This window comes from Catharus ustulatus, chromosome 11, assembly GCF_009819885.2.
Source record: "Catharus ustulatus isolate bCatUst1 chromosome 11, bCatUst1.pri.v2, whole genome shotgun sequence".
NCBI lineage: Eukaryota > Metazoa > Chordata > Aves > Passeriformes > Turdidae > Catharus > Catharus ustulatus.
The window spans coordinates 5,341,524-5,365,144 of NC_046231.1; the positions used below are offsets into that span (position 1 = coordinate 5,341,524).

Below are 23,621 nucleotides of genomic sequence, written 5' to 3' on the forward strand. Positions count from 1 at the left end.
TTTGTTGAAGAGAATAGTCTAGAGTGAAGGTCTGTATATATACCCCTCCCTGTCCCTACAATTCTTCCTCGGGAGGTTCATTATCTTTGAATCCTTAGCCATATATCTTCCCTCATAGCATTCCATGCTATGGAATTTTTCATTTTTGAGAAAGGGGTAATTTTAATCACATCTAGTTCTAAATCATGGGAAGCTGTAATTCCATTTTTGGAATGGAATTATTTCAGTTAAATCATCAGCATTGTGGTTGAGTTTTCAGATAAAATTGCAGGTTAGCAATTTCCCCAGCCTGGGTCTCCCCCTGTCAGCCAAGCAAGGTAAGGAGGGAGAGGTGGGAGGAGACCTTGTTGCTATCTGGTTGTTGCTTGGGGTGATAGCAGGTAAAGAAGCAGGAAGGGCCTTTGCAGGGGTTTTACAGAGATGTTTATTTCAGCCACCGCATGAACAGCCACCACATGTTCAGAGAACAAATGCAAAAGGCCTTGAGAGGGTCCAGCTTCAGTACATGGGATAAGCAGGGCAGGAAAGAAGCATCAGAGACCAATTACCAGGGAACATGGGGGTGTCACAGAAGTGGGGTTAGGGCATAGGGCCAACAGGGAAACAGGGTGGGAGTGACCAGACTGAGGGACAGGGAGAGGGGCACAGGGCTGACCCAAGGAACAGAACAGGAGTTGCTTTGGCAGGACAGAACAGGATTCGTTTTCAAGAGGAGGCAGCTGAGGGAGACCTCTCATTTGCCCTAACTAGGGATGCCTTTCTGGGTCTCCACAAGGAGAAGCTCAGCAAAGCACCCAATCATCACTAACAAAAATTGCCTGCAGTGATTAGGAAAGAGACAGCACCAGTTACCCTTAGACTTTACCAGCACCCAGATGCACACATCATCCAGGGGAAGCTGTCACAGCCAAGGACTGGAGAGCCACTCCCGGACACTGAGAGTTCCTGCAGGTGCACCCACCTGTGCAGGCAATGAGGCTCCAACCTCGCTGTGAGAAGGCCCAGCTTTTATACTGTTAAACAAAGAAGCTGATGTCACTTCCAGTGTGGGAACACCTGATTTCATTCTCGATTTGGTTTCTCCCAAAGCCTGGCCAGGGCTCACAGAGGAACCAAGGGAAGTGACTTTGACCATCCAGGCCCAAACAAAGCCCAGCGTGGCCTTGTCTGAGTTGTAAATACAGAAAATAAATCCATGTTTCACCAATGCACACATACAGAGATCATCTTGCTAACAAAGCTTCTTTAATGAGCAGATACAAATATAACATTTGGTGGGAAGGTTAATCTAGAGGTCAGCTTTGGCTCAGGGCTGCTGTTCATGCCTCACTCAGGGCCTGCTGTTCAGGCCTCAGTACTGCAATCAGTGCTTTGACCTAGAGATGAACTACAACCCTCATAAAAACTCTTTCCATAATAGAACCTCAGATTTAGGTATTAGGCATAAAGGCATTGCCTCCTGTTCTTCAATTAAGTGTTGTTCAAATGCATTACTCAGAGCTATAATTCTCCTCCTTTTAAAACGTGCCTAATTAGTTGCCATTCTCTAGGTTCTTTGTCGAATCCCATTTTTTCTTGAGACTGTGTTTCTTTTTAGAAAAGTCTCAATACTCTATTTCCCATCACAGAGTGTCACAACAACTCTAACATGGAATGGAACACACAGAACGCTCACACTGCAATGATGACAGTGACTGCCACAAATTCATTTCGCAGCAGGCTCCAATTTGGAAGCCAATCCCACCATGAAGAATTTTCTTCTTTCTCCCACTTTTCTACTGCTCTTTCTGTCAAGGCGATTCCTGATTGTTGGACTTCAAACACAGCACTGACAGACATTCCTGCAACATTCCTGTCCTAGAACAGCACAGGTTCCTCCCTGGCCAGCAAGCAGATAATCCAAGGTGATGTGGTTCTGTAGAGCTCCAATTTGTATTTGTTGGAGCTCAGAGGATGTGCTGTTGGATAGTTTAACAGCATCACTTTTTACTTCTTCTAGTAATTGATTTAGCTCATTAATGTAAACTCCACAGGACGAGGCAGCGCACGTGGGGCACAGGGTGATACAGAATCTTTGGCTATCTGAAATCAAAGGCACCCCTTGGGTGGAAAATGTTCTGTCCCCTGTGCTTTGGGCCAGAGGAGTTTCACAGTGGCCCTGCAGCTGGGAGTGCTGTAACACTGACCCTGAGCAGCTCCAGCACCCCGAGTTCTATTGACATTGGGAGTGATGGTAAAGCACAGAAATCATTTCACATTGTGGTGTCTAACTGTAACAGGATTTGGTTTCTCCTGAAGGGAAATCTTAGTAAATCCTCTAAAACTGGTAATTGTATTCCTTTGTTCCACAGCACAGCTTTCTGTAACTGTCCCTGCACTGGCCCTGAGTCAGAGCCCATTGACAGAGCTCTGGCCACCCCACAGGGTGGGCCCTCCAAGGGAACCCCATTCCTTCCAACATCAGTTGGGAACATTTCCAGCCATTAGTTACACTGAGTATTTTGGTTACTTTGATCTTTAGATTTCCATAAGAATTTCATTACTAATTCCTTGGTGAAACTCTAGAGGTGTTTCTGGCAAAGATTCTGGCTGACTCTCAAGATACAATTTACAGACATGAGCAGTACTTTAGCAACAAGATTATTCATTCTTCATCCTCAGTCTCATCCGGGTTAGGAATGATTGTCCATTGTTAGGAACAACATTCCATTGTCCATGGAGCTGGCACCTTTTTAATTCCCGGATAATGCCCCCAAGGTCCTTTGCTGTTCAGCTTTACCGCGCAGTCTGTGGGTAACAAGGCTTGGTGGGGTCCTTTCCCCTCCAGCTGGAGAGGTGCCGAGTCCCAGTCCCTGAGGCTCCTGGTTGGAATTCCTGTGGAAGTCCCTCAGTGTCACATCAGCCTGCACATGGAGTCCCGTGGATCAGAGAATTTTCCAAAGGGGCCCTTGGGGCAAACAGGTAGATTTGGTCAGGCAGGATCTGTACAACAGTATCCCATAACATCCACTTCTTCTGGCACAGAGCACTTGGCTGCAGGGACATATTCCCATCGTTCCTGCTCAGGTCTCAGGATTCAAACAGTGTTGTCTTTCCCCAGAGCTGTTCCTTCACCTGGCTCGGGAGGGCCACTGGGCCTCGGGACCCACACTTTGGCTCCATTACTAGGACTGCTGGATCCAAACCCTCTCTCTACAAACAGAGGTGATTTGATGTGGATCTCCTTCTTTCACAATTGTAAAAACTGCAGGAGCCACCCTGCCATGGGGTTGAATAATCCAATCTTGTTTGCTATTACTTAACAGAATTACTTTAATTTCTCCTTGATAATCTGCACCAGTTACTCCTCCCATGACACGAACACTTTGTAAGGCCAAGCTCCAGCGAGCAGTTATCAAACCAAAGTGTCCTGGAGGAATCTGAATTCCTTTTCCTGTACTGATAACTCTCATTTGCTTCTGATTTATCCTAGTTAATTCCAATGCATGAAGGCCCAGCCCTGCAGCCTCTGGGATGGTCCTGTCAGGGGCCATCACACCCAGAACAATTGCCCAGGAAGTCTGTCTCACTGGCCATGGTTGTATTTGCAAATTGGGTGCAGCCATTAACCTCTCGAGCGAGCAGCATTATTATTCACACTCATATTTCAACAGATTTCAACTCCCTTAAGCCCTGTGGCCTTAGACAGCAGACCTCTTGTCCTCTCTACAGCAGACACTTCCCGCTGACATGTTCAACTTGGAGCCAAAGAATTTCAAATGTCTGAAGGACAGAGCATTCCTCAACCAACCACACAGTTACAGTAGCCAGAGTCACTCTCGCAGCATCTCCTGACTGCTCAACGGAACGCAGCTCGGGCTGACTGCTAACATCAGTCACACGGTGCTGCTCTGTGCAGCCAGAGCAATCTGCAGCTGCCAGGATGACTGCTAGGTTTGTATCAAGCACCTAACTTGAATTCACATTTGAAAACGTCAGAAATGATGGAAGGCTTACTGCCTGGAAGACCCACAGAACTGCTACAGTTTCCAGCAGAATTTTCCTGTATCAATGTATCCTGCGGACTGGACGCCTCCTCTGCACCAGCTGTGTCCTCTTTTGTGCTTCTGAAGACAGGACAAAGCAGTTTTAAGAGCAAACCCACAAACGACAGTCAGCTTCACCTTACTTTGCCTCCCCTTTCTTTAACCTGTACCTTACTAACAAAGCCTGTACTGAAGTTCCAAGTTTCCCAGATTTTCCAACTGTAGTCTCAGGCTTAGCAGGTCTGTAAAAACAATGATCCAAGCAGCTGCATCACACACATTTCAGCACACAGCATCACAGTAGAGTTGTCTGGTCCCTAGCATTACATGCTTTGACAATGACATGGAGGTTCTCAACCTTCCTTTGCCAGGAGAAAGGAATAAATGCAAACGCGTTGTGCCTGAGATACCAGATGTTTACTGACTGGTAAGCACCCAAACCAGCTTCTGAGCATTGTAAATTGTAACAATCTGAATGCAGACTCCTTACTTTTATTACTAACTCGCCTGTCTGCATCACGTAGGTTAGTATTTTCTAGAATTACAGTTTTCTTTTCCATGTGGTTACGGGGCTAAAGAGTAGTTCATGGGAAGCAGACACATTACAAACACAACTGTTTCTGCATTTAAATGAAAAGAACTGTCAGCAGTATTAATTGTATCCAAACAGAATTCTTCTCTTAATAAAGCATATGCTGAACAAAAATTTGCAAACACTTACAAATGCTCCAAGCTCTGTGCATGATCCAAAACTGCTATCTGTCTGCACAGCTTCTGAATTTCTCCTACATGTTCAGGATTGTCAGTTCCCAAACCCGTTGACAAAATCTCAGCTCGAATGTTGTACTCATTGATCCACATCTTCATTGTGGGAAGATTGGTAACCCCAACCTTGATTACACAACACAGGGAAAGCACAGCTCTTCAATGGTCTCTCTCAAACTCAAAGCTGCTTTTTCAGTCAAACTTCAAACGCAGCCCTACTGACTTATGCCTGCAGGCAATTTGGTTTTCCTCATTTTTAGAAAGGAACCTCTCCATGTTTAACTGTTTCCCTAGTATCACCATCATTTGCATTGTGATAATGGCTCAGGTAACTGGCTGTTTGCCCTACAGAACCAGGATGGCAATTAAGTAAACAGTGCCAGCCCTGATCATGGAAGTGACAGCCATAATATACCTCACGCAGTAAAGAACTGTGAGTCCGAAACAACCTGAGAACAGCTGAGGGGGACACAATAAAAAACTCCAAAGCCTACAAATTGGTGAAAGATTGAGCTACACCATATGGGAACAGAAGCTACTGAAAACAATGACTTCCAGATAATTTTCTCTTTCCAATCCATTTTTCACTTGACTTGCTCCACAAAAATCAACAAGTCTGCTGGATGCTAATGGATGTGAAACTGCAGAACAACAAAAATCCAGGAACAAGAGCACCCATTTTTCCTGTTCTGATCATGAAAATGAAGAAGAAATGCTTGAACATTTTTAAATTTGCAGAAAAACTTAGACTAAAACCAACTGCAAACTAGCCTAAGAGAGCAGACTTAGCATTATTAACAGAATAAATTATGTCTACCTCAAGAGCTGTTGGGTATCAATAAACCATCTTGGAGGATCCAAGTTTCATTCTTCCATAGGAAAGTGACAAACTGCACAACTGACTTCACAAGACAAACTACTGAACACCAGCAGCTCCCAAATACACTTCTATTACTAACTTTGTGGAATAATCTTGCAGATATACTGATTTCCCAGTGCTGCCATTCTATACCTACCATTGGGTCAACCCAAACTGTTCTTCCCAAGGTATGCACCACTTTTGCATGATGAAGCTTTCCTTTAATTTTGTGATTAATGTGGTCAGTCACCTAGGAAAAACAAGTTGCCACTGCACTTGAGATGTATGGATACCAACACAGCTTTACAGTCACTTCAATTACGATGAAACAACATCTTCTGAGCTTAACTGAAAAGGGCATTCAACAAATAAATACAGTTTTGAGTAAACCAGTGGAACACTAAGTTAGAAGAGTATTAGCCTTCAAGGAAAGAGTTTCCTTAACGAAAGATCACTCAAACACAGGTCAATTTAGAGAGGCTACACTTCCCCTGTTCCTCCCCCAGAATCCAAAGCAGTGAGAACCTATTCTAAAAGAAAGACATCTAAACCAAAAAACCCATGAACTTCACTTCACTTCATTATTTCACAGAAGAACAAAAAAGGAAACCAACCTTCTTAGAATCTGCCCCAATAGCAGGTATTTAGTGTCAATACTAGTAAGCAATGCAACTTGGTACCCAAGTTTACAGTTTGTAACTGCTTTCTTGTAGAAAATTACAGAAAGAGAAGGTAAAGAGCATAAAGGAAGTATCATGCAAAACCTGCTTATTACCTTTGGATTCCATTCAACTTCATTATCTATGGGTTTTACTCTACAAACTACAATTTCCACAGCCTGAGGTGGCAGACTCTGAAACTCTGAAGGTAAGTGAAGCAGCTGATCACTATTAACTTGACTTGTCCTGCCTTCATCTATATATTTATTTGTGACCTTACAGATGTTTTCTTCATCTTTTGCGGGAGTCTCTACCACCTGAACCCTTCATAAAGTAGGAAAAGAAACACAGAATTATTATTCATGTAACCAGTTGTGCAGAGTAATTTTTAAACCTGCTCTCATTTTAAAACTGGTATTTTCATTCTGCAACCAAGTGCACTTGTGGGCAATCATCTTGTTTGCCACTCAGGAACTCAGAGCAGGCAAAAGCTTTTCAAAAGCATTATTGGCATAACAGTGAGTTTTTGCTGCTTTTGAGTATGGGCTGACTTTTTCCTTTACCCAACAGTCAAGTTTTTAAAAAGCTTTGTATAAATATATGTACATGAATAAAGTAAAAAGCCAACAAAATTTTACCTGTGGCAATTGGCTCCCTCATGTAACCCATAGTACACTGACTTCTCCACGGTGTTAACAGATATCCTATGTCCTGGGACCTTGAAATAATCATTCATTTCTTTAGCAAGAACTGTATATTGATCCTTTTGTTTCTTGACTACTCGACCAAAGTAGTTTGTTGCATGTATAATGAAGAGAGGCAGGATCTGAAAGGATCAAATACATCAGAAGAAAGGAGGGATGGATGACTTCTCAAACCAATGAAATTTAAGCCTTTATATACAGATCACATACCTCTTTCCTGTCCCAAAAGGTGAGAGATGTTGCCGTACACACACATTTCTGAAAACAGTTGTTTATTGCTATTCTCAATCCTAACTGCCCATAGCTCAGTCAGTGGTGGACAGCAATGTATGGAGCAAGAACTGCTGGGTGGCAGGTGATGATACTCCACCCTCAGTGAACACCAGTGACTTCTGCCAATTATCTGCCAGGCTACTCACCACTCACATTCTGTACCACTCCAGCTCTACTTGGAATACTCCAGCCTTCCAGGAGTTTTACAAGAACTGACTGCTTTTGTTTTTTGCACCAAAATTACTTAAATAAAAGACTACAAACACACAGTGCACACCAATGCATAAAATGCTGCAGTGAGTGCACCTCAGAAAGCCCAAGTCTCAAAGGGAGCTAGAGACACATACTCTTACTGGGATGTCAAGAATCATCATAGCAAAGTCAACCTTCTAGCCATGAGGGTTTCATGAACGTGGAACTACTGAAAAAGAAGTCTAACTGAAACATCACTCTGTAGCAGAAGAGTCTCCCAAAGCACTGATATTTTTGAAGGAAATAACTAAAATGTTCTGCCTACATGAGAGGAGTTCGCATTTCTTTGGCACACTATAAACAAAAAAATCATTCTCTAATCCCAAGGCCAGAAAATGCTCTTTTTTCAGAAGTTTGCACCAACATGTCAGCTAAGAAAAAAATCTTTCCGCTTCAACTTTTCTTCACTCCTACAGATCACTTTGTGTTTCCTCTACAAGAAATATGTTTCTAAAAACCTCCATCTTTGTTAATTTTGATCTATGGTCACAAATAATAAAGGGAATTAATACACAGCACACAAGTCCTCCTCCCGCAAAATAGGAATCTACAATGCAGAAAAATAGCCTGAGGTAAACTCAGAATCACCTGCAAAAGAAGTTCCAGTTCAAGCTAAGGTCACAAAGAACATCTGTAACGCTGATTCATGCAAGGGATAGGGCAAAAAACTAGACAATAACGAACAGCTATGTCAAATGATATCCACACTGCAGTAAGATTAATGGAATACAAAAAAAATGAGGTAATGTGCCAAGCAGCTGGTTAAGACCTGTCCTCTTGGTACCCAAGCCCAAGGAAAACTGTAACTTACTGTCACACGTTCAGGTGTTTCTACCATCTCATCTGCGATATTCTGGGCCATGTCTATCGAGAAACTGATTTGATGGCAATCTGGACACTCTGTTCTGTTCCTACATTAAAAAAAACACAACAGGTTTAGAAAAAAACAGTCGTTTACAACTGAAAGCAAAGAGCTAAGTGACTAGCAACAGGCAACAAAAAAGAATAAAAAAACCCGTGAGCAAAACCTATTTTACATAAAAGCATCCAACAGGAAAAATTCCTCAAGGAATCAGCAGCAATCATCATTCAGGGCACAAAAAGCTGACGTGTCCTTACCTGCAAATCCCAAATGTTTTAAGGGAAGCACAAAAAGGCCTTGAAGATTTCTCATTTTCCTCAGATTCCAGCACCTTGGCAGTCAAATCACAGAATTCTTCTGGAATTTCAGCTTCTGCACGCTTCAAATAGTGGAGAATCCCAGGTGCATGACAGAAACTGTTCTCTGCCAGCAGAATGACTGACTTGGCCTTAGTATGTTCCTCATCTACAGCAGAATCCTAGAAGTAATAAGAAATATTTTGGAAAACGTTGATGTATTCACCAGTAATAATCCCATGTAGCATCACCCAATCAAGGTTCACCCAAACCTTTATCCCAGTGCAGAAATCGTCACTCATGCTTTGCAGGCGCTGCTCAAAGACTCCTGGAGATGGGAAACTGAAATGGATCACACAAGTTGCATCTCTGATTCCCAAGGACTGCAGGCAGCCATCTGTTAAAACTAAGCACATTTTTCACACATATATGTAACTGTAATAATTCAAACATGGGAAGGATCACATCACATGCACCACAGCTGATTTCCTTCTCCCCACCCACTGACTGGAAGAGGAATTTTTCCCCAATGTACTCCTACAAGGCTTTTTATTTCTCCAGTCAATAAACTCAGCAGCATATGGCAGACACAGCATTTCATGCCAATCTCACAGAAGTCTCTATTTCCTGTCAGCACCACAGAATACAGAGAATTGAGCACCGCCCAGTAATTCACAGAGTAAGACAGGAGACAGCTGAAATAATGCAGGAATTCTTACAGCTCTGCATGAAACTACAAAGCAGAGGGAAGTCCATCTTCTTGGTTTTGTATAACATGAAAAACAAATTGAGTCTGAAAATGGATAAAGGCCTTCGTTACAGCAAAAAAAAAATTGAAAAAAAAATAAAAAAAACCCACAAAAAAACCCCCTAATGAACTTACAAATCTGGAAATTATTTCAGACTTAGCATCTCCTCTGCAGCAGACACAACTGTGAAATGATGGAAAATCTCTGAAAATATTGGTAGTTCTTTTAACTAAGCACAGCAAATAGTAACAGGAGAAAAGAAAATTAAATAAAACCCAAAGGGTTGTAGCATTGAGAAGTAAACAGAGAACTGGAAAGAGTTCATAGGGATCTGCCCCTGTGGAAGTGGTGAGATAAGCCAGTGTAAGTTCTTGCTGCAGATCTTAGCTTTACATTAAGATACAATCCCAACCAGACAGAGAATCCTCACCTAACACAGCAGGAGTGCCAGAACTGTGCATTTTTCTCCACCTCTCCAAGACACACTTAGCATTACACTTGCTCTCCTTATGCTTTTTCAAGGAAACTACTGAGTTGCTCTTCAGTGCCTGCATAACAAAGTGAAAAGTTACACATTCCTGCAACGATGCAGTATGTGCTTCAATCACCTCTAATAAGCAGCATCTCTGACTAAAATTTAGCACACCTTACCGTAGAGACACAAGAAAACAACTAATGAAATTTAGGTTGCTTACATGAAAAAAGAAAGGTATTAATGGAGATAAGGTTCATTATTTTCCTGCATAAAAAGAAAACAACAAGCTCATGTTCCCATGTATTAATACATTAGATGACATTTAAGAAAGTAAAAATGTCAAGCTTTTCCCCACATTAATGTGTCATCTCTAATCTGATTCCACGATCTAACAACACACAGATTCATGTTTCAGTCTCTCAGAACAAGCACTCTTCATTACATGAACCCCTGAAATATTTTCATAGGCCAGGTAAAATATTTGATGTTGGTGTACACAAGGATTACTATGAACAGATTCAATCTAACATCAACAAGCACTTTTTAAAGTGGTGGTAGGGTTGGTTTTGATATGCTTGAACCCTCAAATATTCAAGGGAAATGTGTTAGTCACAATCCCAAACCAGAAACTTTTAAGTATCACATGATCTATGCCAGCTATTTGCTGGCAGTCAGTTTGGGGTTACTTTCAGCAGGAATTATTAACTTCCAAATTCACATTCCTCCTTTTTTTGTCAGAAACCGAGATACTTTAGTTCGTTATGACTTGAAAATTTTATAAAAAGCCCTGCTTAGCAATCTACATTTAAATGCTTTCTTACCTTATGAATCATCTCTACTTCAGTTACTGAGTCAGTGAATACCAGCACTTTCTGAAGATTCCTCTGGGTAAAATCCAGGATTTTGAGTAACTCAGCAGTTCTGCTGCTGTTCATGCAGGGCTGCACCACCTAAAAGCAAATACAAAACAGAGGGCTGGTAACTCATATAACCCATACATATTTTACTATATAATTCATCCTAACCTTAATGCATCCACTCATTGACACTTTCAGTTCTGCTCAACCATTAAGGCTTCTCACAAAAACTCGTGGGCCGTTTCCTGACATGCTCAGAGTATCTACTTTTGGAGATATCCCAACATTTAAAATTTGCAAACTACTCCGTTCTGAGACAGGGTAATCCAAATCAAACTTAAACCATCTCGTATTATTCTTAAGGGCTATACCATGCTGACTGGAAACTAAGGGAAAAGATACCTAAAAATATGTAATAGACCTTCTAGAAATTTGAGGCCAAAAGTTTGGTATTGTGTGAAAGCAGCAAACCAAGAACTTTACTGGATTTGCTCTGGCACAGCTTACCTTGTAGTTCTGGTAGTCACAACTCAGAACTGCAAAAACATTCTGGCAACATCATGGTCAAAAACTGTACTGTTTGCAATTACATCTCATCAAATTCAGACTCATTTGCACTAACCACGAAATACTCAAGGGACTGTCTTCATCTTAGTCTTGAAGAGACCTCCAGCTCCTTCAGTGACTCACCTGCATGAGCTTTCTAACAGCCAGTTCAGCTCACACTGGGAGGCAGCACTGCAGCACCACCTGCTTCCAATAAACCAGCACCAGCCATGTATCCAAGCAATGACATCGTTTCCAAAGTTTTACCTGTTGCACATTTCCAAAGAGGGCAGCTTCTTTGATAACTGTTATCACAATGTGAGGATCATTCATGAACTCCTTTATCAAGGGTGTGATGTGTTTATTCCACTGAGTTCCCACAGCAATGCTCTGATGTGGAAGACCTCCCTGTGCCTGAGCAGTGGCTTTCTTGTAACAATCCAGTATAGTAAACACCTAGGAAGAAAAGAGGTTTTTCTTCTCTCCTCTCATCATATTCCAGCAAACACATGTCAGCCCAGAAAAACACATTGTTTTTTCCAGTCACAAAGCCACTACCACAGCAAACTACAAGTTTCACACCTCAAAAGAAGTTTTGTTTGTACACTTTTATCCTATTCTTTGAATGACTTCTGAAGCAAGAGAAAGCAACAAGACAGCATGTAGTGACAGCATATGTGTGTGCACATAACTGTAATGCAGGATTCTGTCCAGAGAAGATGGAAATCTCAGGAAAAGGATCTGTTCAAACCTGCAATATAAAAAGCCTAGAAAAAGCAGATCTGAGGGCAGAGGCCTTCAGAAAGAACTAGGTGGTAACTAGAAGACAAGCCCAACCTGCTAACACAGTAATTTGCAAATTACAAAAAAAAAGGAGGGAAAAGGGGAAAGGGGAAAGGTTCACCATAAATCCAATTCCAGTGGTTTTTTTCCTCAGTGTGTGCCACTGTTTCAGACACATGCACAACTGGAACAGCATTTTGCCCAGTGACTGTGTAAGCCATTTACCTGTTCAGTAGTGCCAGAGAACAGCACTTCAATCTCATCAAGAACAAGGTGGCAAAGCCTACACAAAAACCTAGTGTTGTGTTCCAGCAGTCTCAGGAGGTTGAATGGTGTAGTCACTACTACTTCACCTACAAGTTAGGAAAGACAGTTACCATTAACTTACAACTTGGAATAGTATCACTATGACACCAAAGAACACAGTAGCTTTATTAGAAAGGGTCACATTTGTATTCCAGATTCATCATGTTGAAGCTTGGGAGTTTGAATTTTTCTACTCCTGCAAGTTTTCCAAGACGTAAGTGCACCCACTTATGTGAGGCTCTGATATTCTGAAATCCAATGAAACGTCTGAAGGTTAACAAGTTTACAAAGCAGAATGTAATTTCATTTTCCTGTAAGGTATTGGAAGTAGAAGTAAGAACTTCAGAACCAAATAGCCAGAAGGGAAATATTTATAAATACATGCAAGAGTAATCTCAGGAAAGTTGTTTCCATAGTGGAATAAAGCACACATTGTAGCCTAGCAATTTACGTAAATGTGTGTGTGCACATGTATCTATCTACACACAGAAATAAAACCACACTAATCTTCACTGGTGCAAATACAACAACAGCTCTGTTGCTAAAAGGTCTGAATTCATCCACCAGGCTCAAACTTGAATGATGGATGAAAGAATACCAACTGCTGTAATAGATAATAGAGTTGTACACAATTCTTCACGATTTTATCCATAGTTCATATTCCCTTGGCACAACAAAAGCTGCTTTTGAAAATGCAGGTATCAACCAAAGCTTAACAAAGACATCAAATCAGAACACACCTAAATGTTTTAAGTACATACATCCAAGCAGGGCAAGTCTCCCCACAGCTTTTTCATTATTTTTATGCTGTTTCTCTGTGGAGCACCCTCTGCATGCTACTGAGTTAGATGCACAAAGTACTGAGCATTTATTGCAACAGCAAGTTGCAAAGTACCATTTAAACAAACAAAACCCCAACTGCACTTTATAAACTAAGTACTTGAGAAGCAGAAATTGCTCTTTCACGTGCTCCTGCAATTAAGGCAGCCCACACAGCCTCCAAGCAAAACTAAGATGACAAAGTATTCTTACAGCCTTGAATTTCCACTTGGCTGGCTGCTTCCTTGTTCTGCCCAAGGATTACCAGCACTGGATGAAGGCGTCTGCCACCTTTCCCGTATGTTTTCAGCAGGTCAAAAACAAGTTGTGCCTTCTTCCATCCAGGACATAAAATCAGTGCTAGGGGCTACATACAGAGGTACAAAAATTGACAACACACTATTAGACAGAAGTGCAGAACCTCAAGAATCTTGTCTTACTTGGGCTGTACTGGACCATTTTCAGAGGTCCCTCACAACCTCAGTAATTCTGTTTCTGTGATCTAACAAGCTAGAAAATGCATTATAGTATTTACAACAGCTAATACCCATTTTAGTTTAATGAGTACATACTACTCATGCAGAAATAAAGCTCCATCATGTATCTAAGTGCCAGGGCATGAACCACTCGTTAGGAATTGCTTTAAAAGTAAGTTTGGCACTCCCCCCATTCACACAGTCCATCCAAGTCCTCTAAGCAGAGGCCTTACAGAAACTGGCAGGCATCATGAAGATACACTGAGATGACATTAACGTATACATTCCAAACATTCAGAGTAACAACAGATTCTCTGGTCTAATAGATACATACTCCACTCATGTCTGGCAAGACTTGGCAGTCACTTTCCAACTGCAGAAGTGTAAGAACTGGTGGAATATATAAGAAGGGATCATTTCCCTGATGGGAGATGGCAATGACATCACATCCCTGAGCTACTGGTGGCCAACAATACGACTCGGTGAAGGTAGGGCCTGAAAACTTGTTCCAAACAAGTTCCTACAGAAAGAGATATTAAGAGTTTCCCATTAAATCTGTGTACTTAAACGCCAACAAAACAAGACAAAGCATAACAACAAAAAATGCTTCTGACCCACTACATAATAAATGTCCTTAACAGGTAATATGAAATACCATCTTCTGGGCTGAGCTATTAAATCACTGTATTAAAATTCAAACCCACTTGTAGCAATAGCTAATATACCATAAAAAAAAAAAAAAAAAGGGTAAAGCTCTTACAGCATTGTTCCAAAGCTTCACTTATTCAATCACATGAAAAACCTTGGACATATTCCTCAACCAAACTGAGGTATTACTGTAATATTTACTATGTAGATTTGAGGTATGAAACTTGTCTTAAAAAATAATCAATGTAGTATCATCATCGCTACCTTTTTCAGACCATCAAAAAGCGGTGCTGTTTCCAAAACTGATGATGGCTCGATTTTCTTGCTCAGGAATACAAAGTTTTTTTCTTTCCCAACACTTTTACAACTCTGAAACCATGAGACAAATAGATGACAAAGGCAACCCTTAACAAAAGGGGTTTAATTCACAAAAACTCAGAAGCACTCACTGTATTTTAGAAAATGGCTTTTTGATATAAATGAATCAAATCCTAAATTCACTTTAAATATGATTCATACATACTGACCAAGGGCGAGATAAAAACTCATCATTGCTATTCTTGAAGAAAGATTTTCAAAGATGGTCTTAACTGTCTTAAACCCCTGAACAGATGCAGTGGATGCTCTGTTGTAGAGCAGGCACTCAGTCCCACGATGAGCAGCATGAGGCAGGGACTGCAGTCACAACGCAGATGGCAATTTCTCTCCACTGCTCCTTCTCTCTTCTCTTGTCTGCTCCAATACAGGTCCTCTACAGACTGCAGCCCCCTCAGAAACACCTGCATGGAGCTCCTTCTACTCCTCTGACCCTGGCATTGCCTGTTTCTCACTTATTTTTGTTCTCTTCCCTGTGTTTTTGCCCTTTCTTAAACTCAGAGAGGCATCCCCAACTTGGCTGCTGGCTCAGCTTTAGCCTGCAGAGGCCAGTGCAGGTGCAGACAGCCCCTGACCTCCTTCCACAGAGGCCCGATGCTACCAAAACCAACAACACAAGTTAAATGAAAGTTAATGCTTGAAATACCTGTTGGTCATCTTCCACTGTGTGTGTCTGGAGGGAATCGGGATTTAAGAACTGTGGAAGCCTGAGAAACAGAGTTATTAAATCCAACATTAATGCAAAAGAAAAATGTCATTTATAAATACCACCAAGTATTTCCCATGTGTCATGAAGCAATTCACTCAAAGTATTTCTGACATACCTATGCCAATGAGAAAAACCCTCAGTACAAAAGGAGAAATCAAAACTCACCACTTGAAAAGCAAAATTTAGTGAAAACAATCCTTCAGAATATTTTTCAACGTTAACTGGTAAATTGCCTGATATTAGAAGAAAAATAGACTGGACTGTAGAAAAAAAAAAGGTTTCTTAAAGTTCCAAAACATAACTCATCTTTGCATCAGTTAGCAACTGAAAGAAGGAATACTCCTGAGGTTTATTACATATACATCAACTAACCTGCAGCACAGTGAAAGCATTGCACAAATTCATCCAGTCATGTTCTATTAAATCTGAAAACTTTATAAACCACACTAAGAATAAAACTGAGCAAGTTTACAGATTTAATGTGCACGAAAAAACCTCCCCACCACACCCCCGTTGTCAAGCTGCTACAGAAAGAACTGTTGTTTTTCTAGTCCGAGTAACTATCAGCACCTTCCAAATCCCTCCTTCCCTAAAAGTATGTGTATGTACCTTCCCTTTCCTTCTGCCCTTCAGAGGCCTAAGAACAGGAACTGCAACCATACTACAGCTCCCAACCATCTGACTACAGAATCATTCTGAATATTTAGAATGCTGCACCACACCTCTCTGTTTGAACTGCTTTATCTTCCTTGGAAGGCACAGCTGGCACCATGCTGACCACCTAGAAAGAAAACACATTTTAAGCACTAAAATACTATTCAAAACCAATACTTAAAACACGAAATTGAAAGTGGTTTTCTTACCAAGACGTTGTATTCTACAACATTCTTTTACAAATTGGAAGTTCCTCTAAAAGCAATAATTTTGATGAAACAAACTTCAGAAAACTCTCTAAGAATATCAAGCTGCATGACTGCAGCACACCTAATTTGGCCTACACGTTTACTTTAGCTTGTATTTCACCATTTAATAGAAGATGTAATACTTACAGGCACAGTTTTGTCCTTTAGAACCGTGTGTGGCCTTTGGGATCTCTTCTGAAGAACACAATTACAACCAGCAAGATCTAAAAAGGTAAACAAAATGGAGATACCCATCTCTGATTATCTGAACACATGAAAGCCACAGATGGACACCATGTGTCCCCGTCACCAGGATCCAAACCAAGGCAGGAAATTCCCATTCCACACATGCAACCAAACACACAAAGTGCTGCATGCAGGACTGTCTCCCACACTCGTGGGTCTCACCTGGCTCAAGATGTGGTGACACCTCCTCCCCAAAGGGCAGTTTTGGCCTGGCAAGAAATGTAGGACCAACAAACTCCACCAGAACATACCCAGCATTTAAGGACACTTCATCATCAGAATTGTCTGCAGAACCCCCTGCAGTCCCTTCAGCTTCCTTGTAATAAGCAAAGTGCTTTGCAACCAGATCATCATTAACACAGATCTACAAAAAAACAAACAAGGTCTTTTTTCATCTCTGTCAACAAGCAAGAAGCTACAATAGCACATACTTGGTTAGAACTTATGTAAAGCCTTAAACAAAAGCAGTGCTTTTTTAAGTGATGAAAAGCCCCAAACAAAATCCCACCAAACAAAACCCCAGACATAAGGAGTACCAGTGAACACTTTCTGTCAAATATTCATTCCAAAAAAGCAAAGTCCTATCTTCCAGTATGTTCAGCAGCTGTTAACTAGTGAGTTTTATGTGTCTGGCCAAAATTCTGTACTGAATTTAACTGTTTCTATGAGCCCTACACATCTAAAAGAACCCTCTGATTCAATCAAGCCTGTTTATTTCTTTTGGATCAAAATCTGGCAGAAAAAAAAAAGTAGTATTAGGTCTAAAACTTCTTGTATCTACCATACAGCTGCTTAACTCCGGCAGAAGATACAGCAGAGATTTGATACAAGTTACACATTTTGGCAAGTGGAATTATACTGGATGTTTTTTCCAGCTCCTTGAGGATTCAGCTGTATGCAAGAGTGTGAAGTTTTAGTTATTTTTATTTATGCAGCTGCTTCACAAAAGCATCTTCAAATGTTTACCACAAGAAGTACACCAAATAACGCATAGTTAACCACTTAAATACTGGCTGGACTTCACTTGCTTGTCAGAAATTTCCAAGAAAATGTTCATATAGAGAAAAATACAGGTTCTGCCTATAAGAATTTCTCCAGAGGTTTACAATGAACACAACTGTAAGAAAAACCTCTAATAAGTTAATGATTTGGCTTCTACTGTATCTGACTGAAATTACAAAACTCTTAAGTCATACTTCCCAGTCTTAAACTAATAGCAAAGTACATCTATAGAGCTGGAAATACAAAAGTATCTTACCTTTTCATCTCTTATAGTCACAAAAAGAAATACCTCTAACACTTTATCTTCTACTGCCTGTATTGTGGCTTTAATTTCGGTAACCTCTAATAAACACAAGAAAAAAGATTATAGCCTTATCACACTAGCACCATTGTTTACTTTCTGAGACAGAAAAAAAGAGAAATCACAATTAAAAATTTGTAACACATGTCAGTTCACCTAAGTGAAACAAAGAATTTAACAATAAGAACTTCAAACCTCCAAAAAGGAACTTGTCTTAGCCTTTGAAGGAAGACTTAAGAGTTGAAACAAATTAATTGTCTTGAGACAAATCACTTAGTTCTACACTGGAAGTCATTGTTTGCTCTTACACTCTGACAGTCTGGGGCACTAGCATGTACTTTCCAAGTGTGACATTTCCTTTTCTTGAAAGAAGCTGCATTTGCACATCTGTACAGCTTTGCTGCGCTTTTCATTCAGGCAAACACAGCTGATAAAAGTCTGTTCCCAAACCCTGAAGCACGTCTGCATACACTCATGCAGGACAGCTGTGATGCCGATTCAGAGTCTCAGGCTGAATACACAGAGTGGTTCCCATGTTCAAATCAAATGTGACATGAATGCTCCCTCTGCCTAATCTAGCCCAACACCATCTACTTAGCTACCAAAATTTATGCAGCACAGAAGCACAGAGTACTCAAAGTACAGCTCCTTTCTCAGTGTTTGTAACAAACAATATTTGCAAATATAATCAAATTCACAGAAGTATAATAAACGTGTATGTAAGTATTGCATTGCTTTAACTATTGATTTTTCCCCAACCTGAAGTGCTATGTACCTTCAAGAAGTTTTCGAAAATGCTGGATAGCAGCAGTATCCCATCTTTTGGCTGGTCTAGGAAAAGAAACACAACCGGTTTTTCCACATTATAAAACATGAAAACAATAATTTTAAAAAACCTCTATACAAGTATAAAGATCTAAGTCATGCAAATTCTTACAAAGAGCAGAACTAGACAAATCAGCACAATCTGATTACTTACCAATAGTCTTGGCAATATTGTTCCAGCTCACCAATATCATGAACTGATTAAAATTAAAATACACTGTTTGGTCAAGGTATCATCTAACATAAAATATGAAGAAATCACAGAATAATTTAGGTTGGAAAAAAAACCCCCAAGATCATTGAATCTTAACCCCTAACTCAGCAGCGCCAAGATCACCACTCAACCATGTCCCTTAGTGCCACACCTAGTCGTCTTTTAAATCCCTCCAGGCATGGTGACTCCATCGCTTCCCCAGGGAAGCTTTGTCCTCACAGCTGGAAGAGAGCTGATTTTCCTCTTAGTAGCTGGTACAGTTCTGTGTTTGCTATGAGAATAATGCAGGTTTCTTCTGGAACTATAATCCCTTCTAAAAAATTCTGCACTAAACCCTCACACTTCAGAAATGCATGAATAGAGAACAGATTTACCAAACTCTCCTTACCCTATTTTGGCAGTGTTTTCACAGTAGTCAATATGCAGAGTCAGTGGCTTTGTGCAGTGCAGCCGACACTTCTTTGCTCTGTGTGGGATCTTTGCAAACGCTCCTGCTACAACTCGAATGCTGCAAAACAAAATCAAAATGACCTCATTTTGCAGGGCAGAATTTCTTCTCCAGAAGTCACTGGTCTCATAAACCACCTCCTGTTTACCTGAACTTGACAACACAGTTCTTCCAGGAGTTTGGATCTCACTGGCTTCCATCCTGGAACCAGGGTCTTACTCTAAGGATTACTCAGGACCAGCTGGTGAACAGAATTGCTTTTCTATTCATTCAGCATCAATACACATCCTAGTTACTTGGAATCCTTCTGATTCTCTGTCACACCACTTTCAAGTCTTCTTGCTATTCAACTTCTAAATACCTACAATGGTATTTAACCCATTGTAAAGTTGTTTTCCAACAAAGCAGCAGTCAACATACAAACTTTATTTCTTTTAAAACATTTTAAGTAAGTTCTAATTCTGTGGAATACCACCAAAACCAGTTTGGTCAAGTTTCTCATGCTCCAAGTTGCGCATTTTAATACAGAAACAACCTTTGAGAGGTGGACTAGGTTGCTCCAGAACACAGAATGTATTTTTCAAGATTTCAGAGACCAAAAGTTTTGCATTCATTTTATTAAGAACTCAGAACCTGGGAAAATTCACCTTTTTTGGCACCATAACAAGACAAACTGTCAGCTCTTAGAAAACAAGTTGGACAACTGCAGTGGGAAAACCCCCACATTATTTCTGTTTAGACCTCAAAAGCTGTTGCAGCAAGTGAAACCCTGCTTCTATAGATGACTTGTTGTGCCTGACCTTCACTGACCATAATTTATTTTTTTAATATGGAGAAATTTATTAAGGAAGAAAAAAATATAAAAATAAGCTTTAACTGGCAAGCATACATTTCAATCACAAAAAATTGACATTATTTCTATTCAGAATCTTTAAAAAAGCAAAACCTAAAATGGAAAGCATCTTAAAAATATCACAAAATAAGGACTGGTTTGCACTTAAGCTCTTTTAAGTGTTATCATCGGGTCAGCAGCTTCTTGTGGACACAATCACCTCAATTAAACCAAAGCATTGACTAAATAAAGATTACAGTAATTTCACGAATACAAGCCGCAGCAATTTGACAAAAATTTTGGTGGAAACCCGGAAGTGCGGCTAATACTCGGGGGCAGCTAATATGTGAATAATTTTCTGACATTTACAACCCCAGACGTGCCAGCCAGGGCGCCGAGCCAAGCACCTGCCAATAAAAGCCGCCATTGCCGCAATTGTTACAGTGTTGCTCTGTTGCCCTGGCTCCCTGCAGGCAGCACAGGGGGCGGGGAGAGAGGCGGGAGAGCTCTCTTTCCTCCTCTGCCGCAGTCCAGGGGAGAAGCCCCGCGCTGCCATTGCCGCGGCTTGGGGAGGAGGCGGGGTGCCCTGTCCCCGCCCGCCGTGGCAGGAGCAGGCAGGCTCCATCCTGGCCCTCCGCCGCCGCGGCAGGAGCGGGGAAACTCCGTCCCCGCCCGCCGCCGGCACCACGGGCGCGGGACAGCTCCGCCCCTGCCCGCTGCCGCTGCCATAGGAGCAGGGGCAGCTCTGTCCCTGCCTGCCACCGCGGGGCAGCGCCGGCCCGGGGTGACCAAGCCCAGCGGCAGCGGCCGGCCCCGAGCCCAGCGGCAGCGCCCGGCCCTGAGCGGCAGCACCGGGCTGGGCCACCTGGCCCCGTCGGCAGCACCGAGCGGGCCGAGCCTGCACAGCCTTAGCTCAGCCAGTAAACCCCGCCCTCCCACGGTTCTGTTACTAATTGGCAACTTTGTTGCATGCGGGTCCTCGCTGCAAACGACAGAGCGGCTTATATTCGGGTGTGGCTTATTTACGGACAAAAACCGAAATGTTTGCCAACACCCAGAGATGCGGCTTATACTCAGTGCGGCTTGTATTCGTGAATTTACTGTAATAGCATCTGTACCTATCAACAAATATATCACAGCAATTAAAAACTCTTAACACATACTTCTCTGATGCAACAGAACAGTACTTGGCATAATCCACAAGGAAACATCTCAGCTGGCAACCATCTGCCCGGCACTGGACTGACTCAACCAGTGCCCTACACCAGCACTGGAGCTCCTCACTGAAAATCACATAAACCTGAAGAAGACACAAAGAACAAGACAGCAGCTCTTCCAAACGGCCCCAATTACACTCAAAGGTTTTTCAAAGGCAAGGATGCAGTATTTATTACACAGCCTTCCATTCTCTTTGCAAAATGCAAGCCTTAAATCTTGCACAGTTAGGACGCCTACAGATGAGAAAACACAATCCGTAGAGATGCCATTATCTATTTTTCTGTTTAGAAACAAAAAACCCCATATATTTGATACTTCACCCCTAAATCCATTCAAGTAATGGATTATTTCTATGCAGAGCAATGATCTTACCTGGCCTTTTTCTACCTCTTCTCCTTTTATTTCATCTGCACCTTGTTATAAAAGTGTTTCATTTCAGTGTTCAGGTTTTCATAGACAGTTTCACTGAGGAGCTCCCCGACGCATTGTTTCATGGCAATCCAAAAGCAACTTGGATCTTCAACCTGCAGTAAGGAGCAGAGAATAGATACTACTAACATTTAGGAGTACCTGAGCAGCAAATGTAAAAACAAAACTTGGTTTTTACAAGGCACCTTCAAAATTATGGTGACTGATACTGAGATGCACAATGTTAGAAACATCTTTCACCTTCACAGCATTAGCTCATGAAATGGCTTCTCAGGTTTCAAGTTTCTTTAGCATTGCAACAAACACCGTATGTGATCTACAAGGGAGCAGCATTATCTAAAAAGTTGGTTACACCAAACATTGGGCAAAGTGCAAAGACAAAGCTTTTTAATTCCATATGAAGTCCTCCTCACCAAAGGGCTTTTCTTTGCACTCAGAATGTCTGCATGACAGCCAGTTTCCTTAAAACAGGGTGATAACTTTCTGCTAAGCCTTTGTAAACTGCCACATTCCAGTGTTCCAGCTGATCTGGGTCCCCAGCTGTTGCAGCTTAATCCCAGTAGACAACTTAAAGCCCCCAGAGTTGCTCCCTCATTCACATCTGTGCAGTAGGATGATCAGACAATGGGAAGGATAAAAGTGAGAAAACTCACAGGCTGATATTAAGACAACGGACTAGGCAAGGCAAGAGCTGCAGGTGCAACCAAAGCAACACAAGGAGTGCATTCACTGTCTCCCACTGGCAATTGCTCAGCCATTTCCAGAACACAGAGCTTCATCACACACAATGCTACTGACTTGGGCAGGCAAATCTGACAACCACAGACAAACCTGCAGCTTTTTCTGCTCAGCATAACATCATATAGTAGGGACTGTGTCCTTAGTCAGCTGTATTCTGCATTTTCCACAACCTCCTGTGAAATACAGTATAATCTAGTACTATACTACACATCACTTAACACTGTGTTGCACCACCTCCACTTCAGATTTTAGCTGCCTCCCTACTGCTGGGAGGAAAGGATCACAAGGATAAAAATGGTGAGGAAGGTGGTACAATTGCTCAAGTGACCTTGCAGCTGGGAATGCTGAGACCTGGAGAATATCAGAGTGGGAAACCCCATCTATTATGCCTACTACTGCTGATCCTCCGTTTGGAGAAGTAGAATTTCTGTGAAGAGGTAACACAAGTGTTTGGAGAGGCTTGGAGGTACTCTCATGGCTATCTTGAGGTCCATGTTGGGAGAAAGATCAAAGCTCAGAGATCATACAAAGCACAGGAGAGCGCACAGGGCTCTTGAAGAATCCTGCTGGGATGGGCTGAGCCTGCCAGTGTCCACCTGGGTGTGTGCCAGATCCTTCAGTCAGCCAGACAACTAAATAAATTTACTCTCTATATTTCAGCTGTGGTTTTGTGGTTATTCCGGCTGCCTGCCTGTGTTAATTCACACACCTACTCACCTATTTTACAAGAAAAACAAGAAAATAAAACCTAAAACAAATGACAAAGTATATATAACCCAAATATGACCCCACAAGTGCAAAGAAGTGCTGGTAAATGGAAATACACAGGCAACTTCTTGTCTGTAAACGTGACCTCCAGAAAATCACATGGGAATAAACACCAGTCCTTCAGATTAAAAAAAAAAAAAAAAAAAGGTAGCACAACTTCCATGTTTATCTCCTGTGTGTCACTTATCACTACTGTAAAAAAACCACAAAAACACAAAACACTGATGAACCATTTCTATTGTCACCATTTTTGTCGT

At 41.5% G+C, this 23,621-nt stretch overlaps 1 protein-coding gene across 1 annotated transcript; it reads right to left on the reverse strand.

Annotated features, from left to right (window-relative positions):
- Window positions 1-400: 400 nt before the first annotated feature.
- On the reverse strand, window positions 401-23,090 carry LOC117001529 (putative ATP-dependent RNA helicase TDRD12). Its single transcript, XM_033069945.1, is given in 27 exon segments — window positions 401-4,106; window positions 4,196-4,267; window positions 4,747-4,916; window positions 5,807-5,899; window positions 6,425-6,632; window positions 6,947-7,134; window positions 8,349-8,448; window positions 8,657-8,877; window positions 8,968-9,101; window positions 9,875-9,992; window positions 10,741-10,869; window positions 11,590-11,778; window positions 12,331-12,458; window positions 13,444-13,597; window positions 14,041-14,226; window positions 14,619-14,723; window positions 15,376-15,436; window positions 16,161-16,219; window positions 16,488-16,564; window positions 16,749-16,950; window positions 17,845-17,930; window positions 18,665-18,720; window positions 19,317-19,436; window positions 21,372-21,508; window positions 21,799-21,836; window positions 21,839-21,950; window positions 23,067-23,090. Coding segments are annotated over 27 exon segments (3,333 nt in total). The 3' UTR covers window positions 401-3,940.
- Window positions 23,091-23,621: the final 531 nt, after the last annotated feature.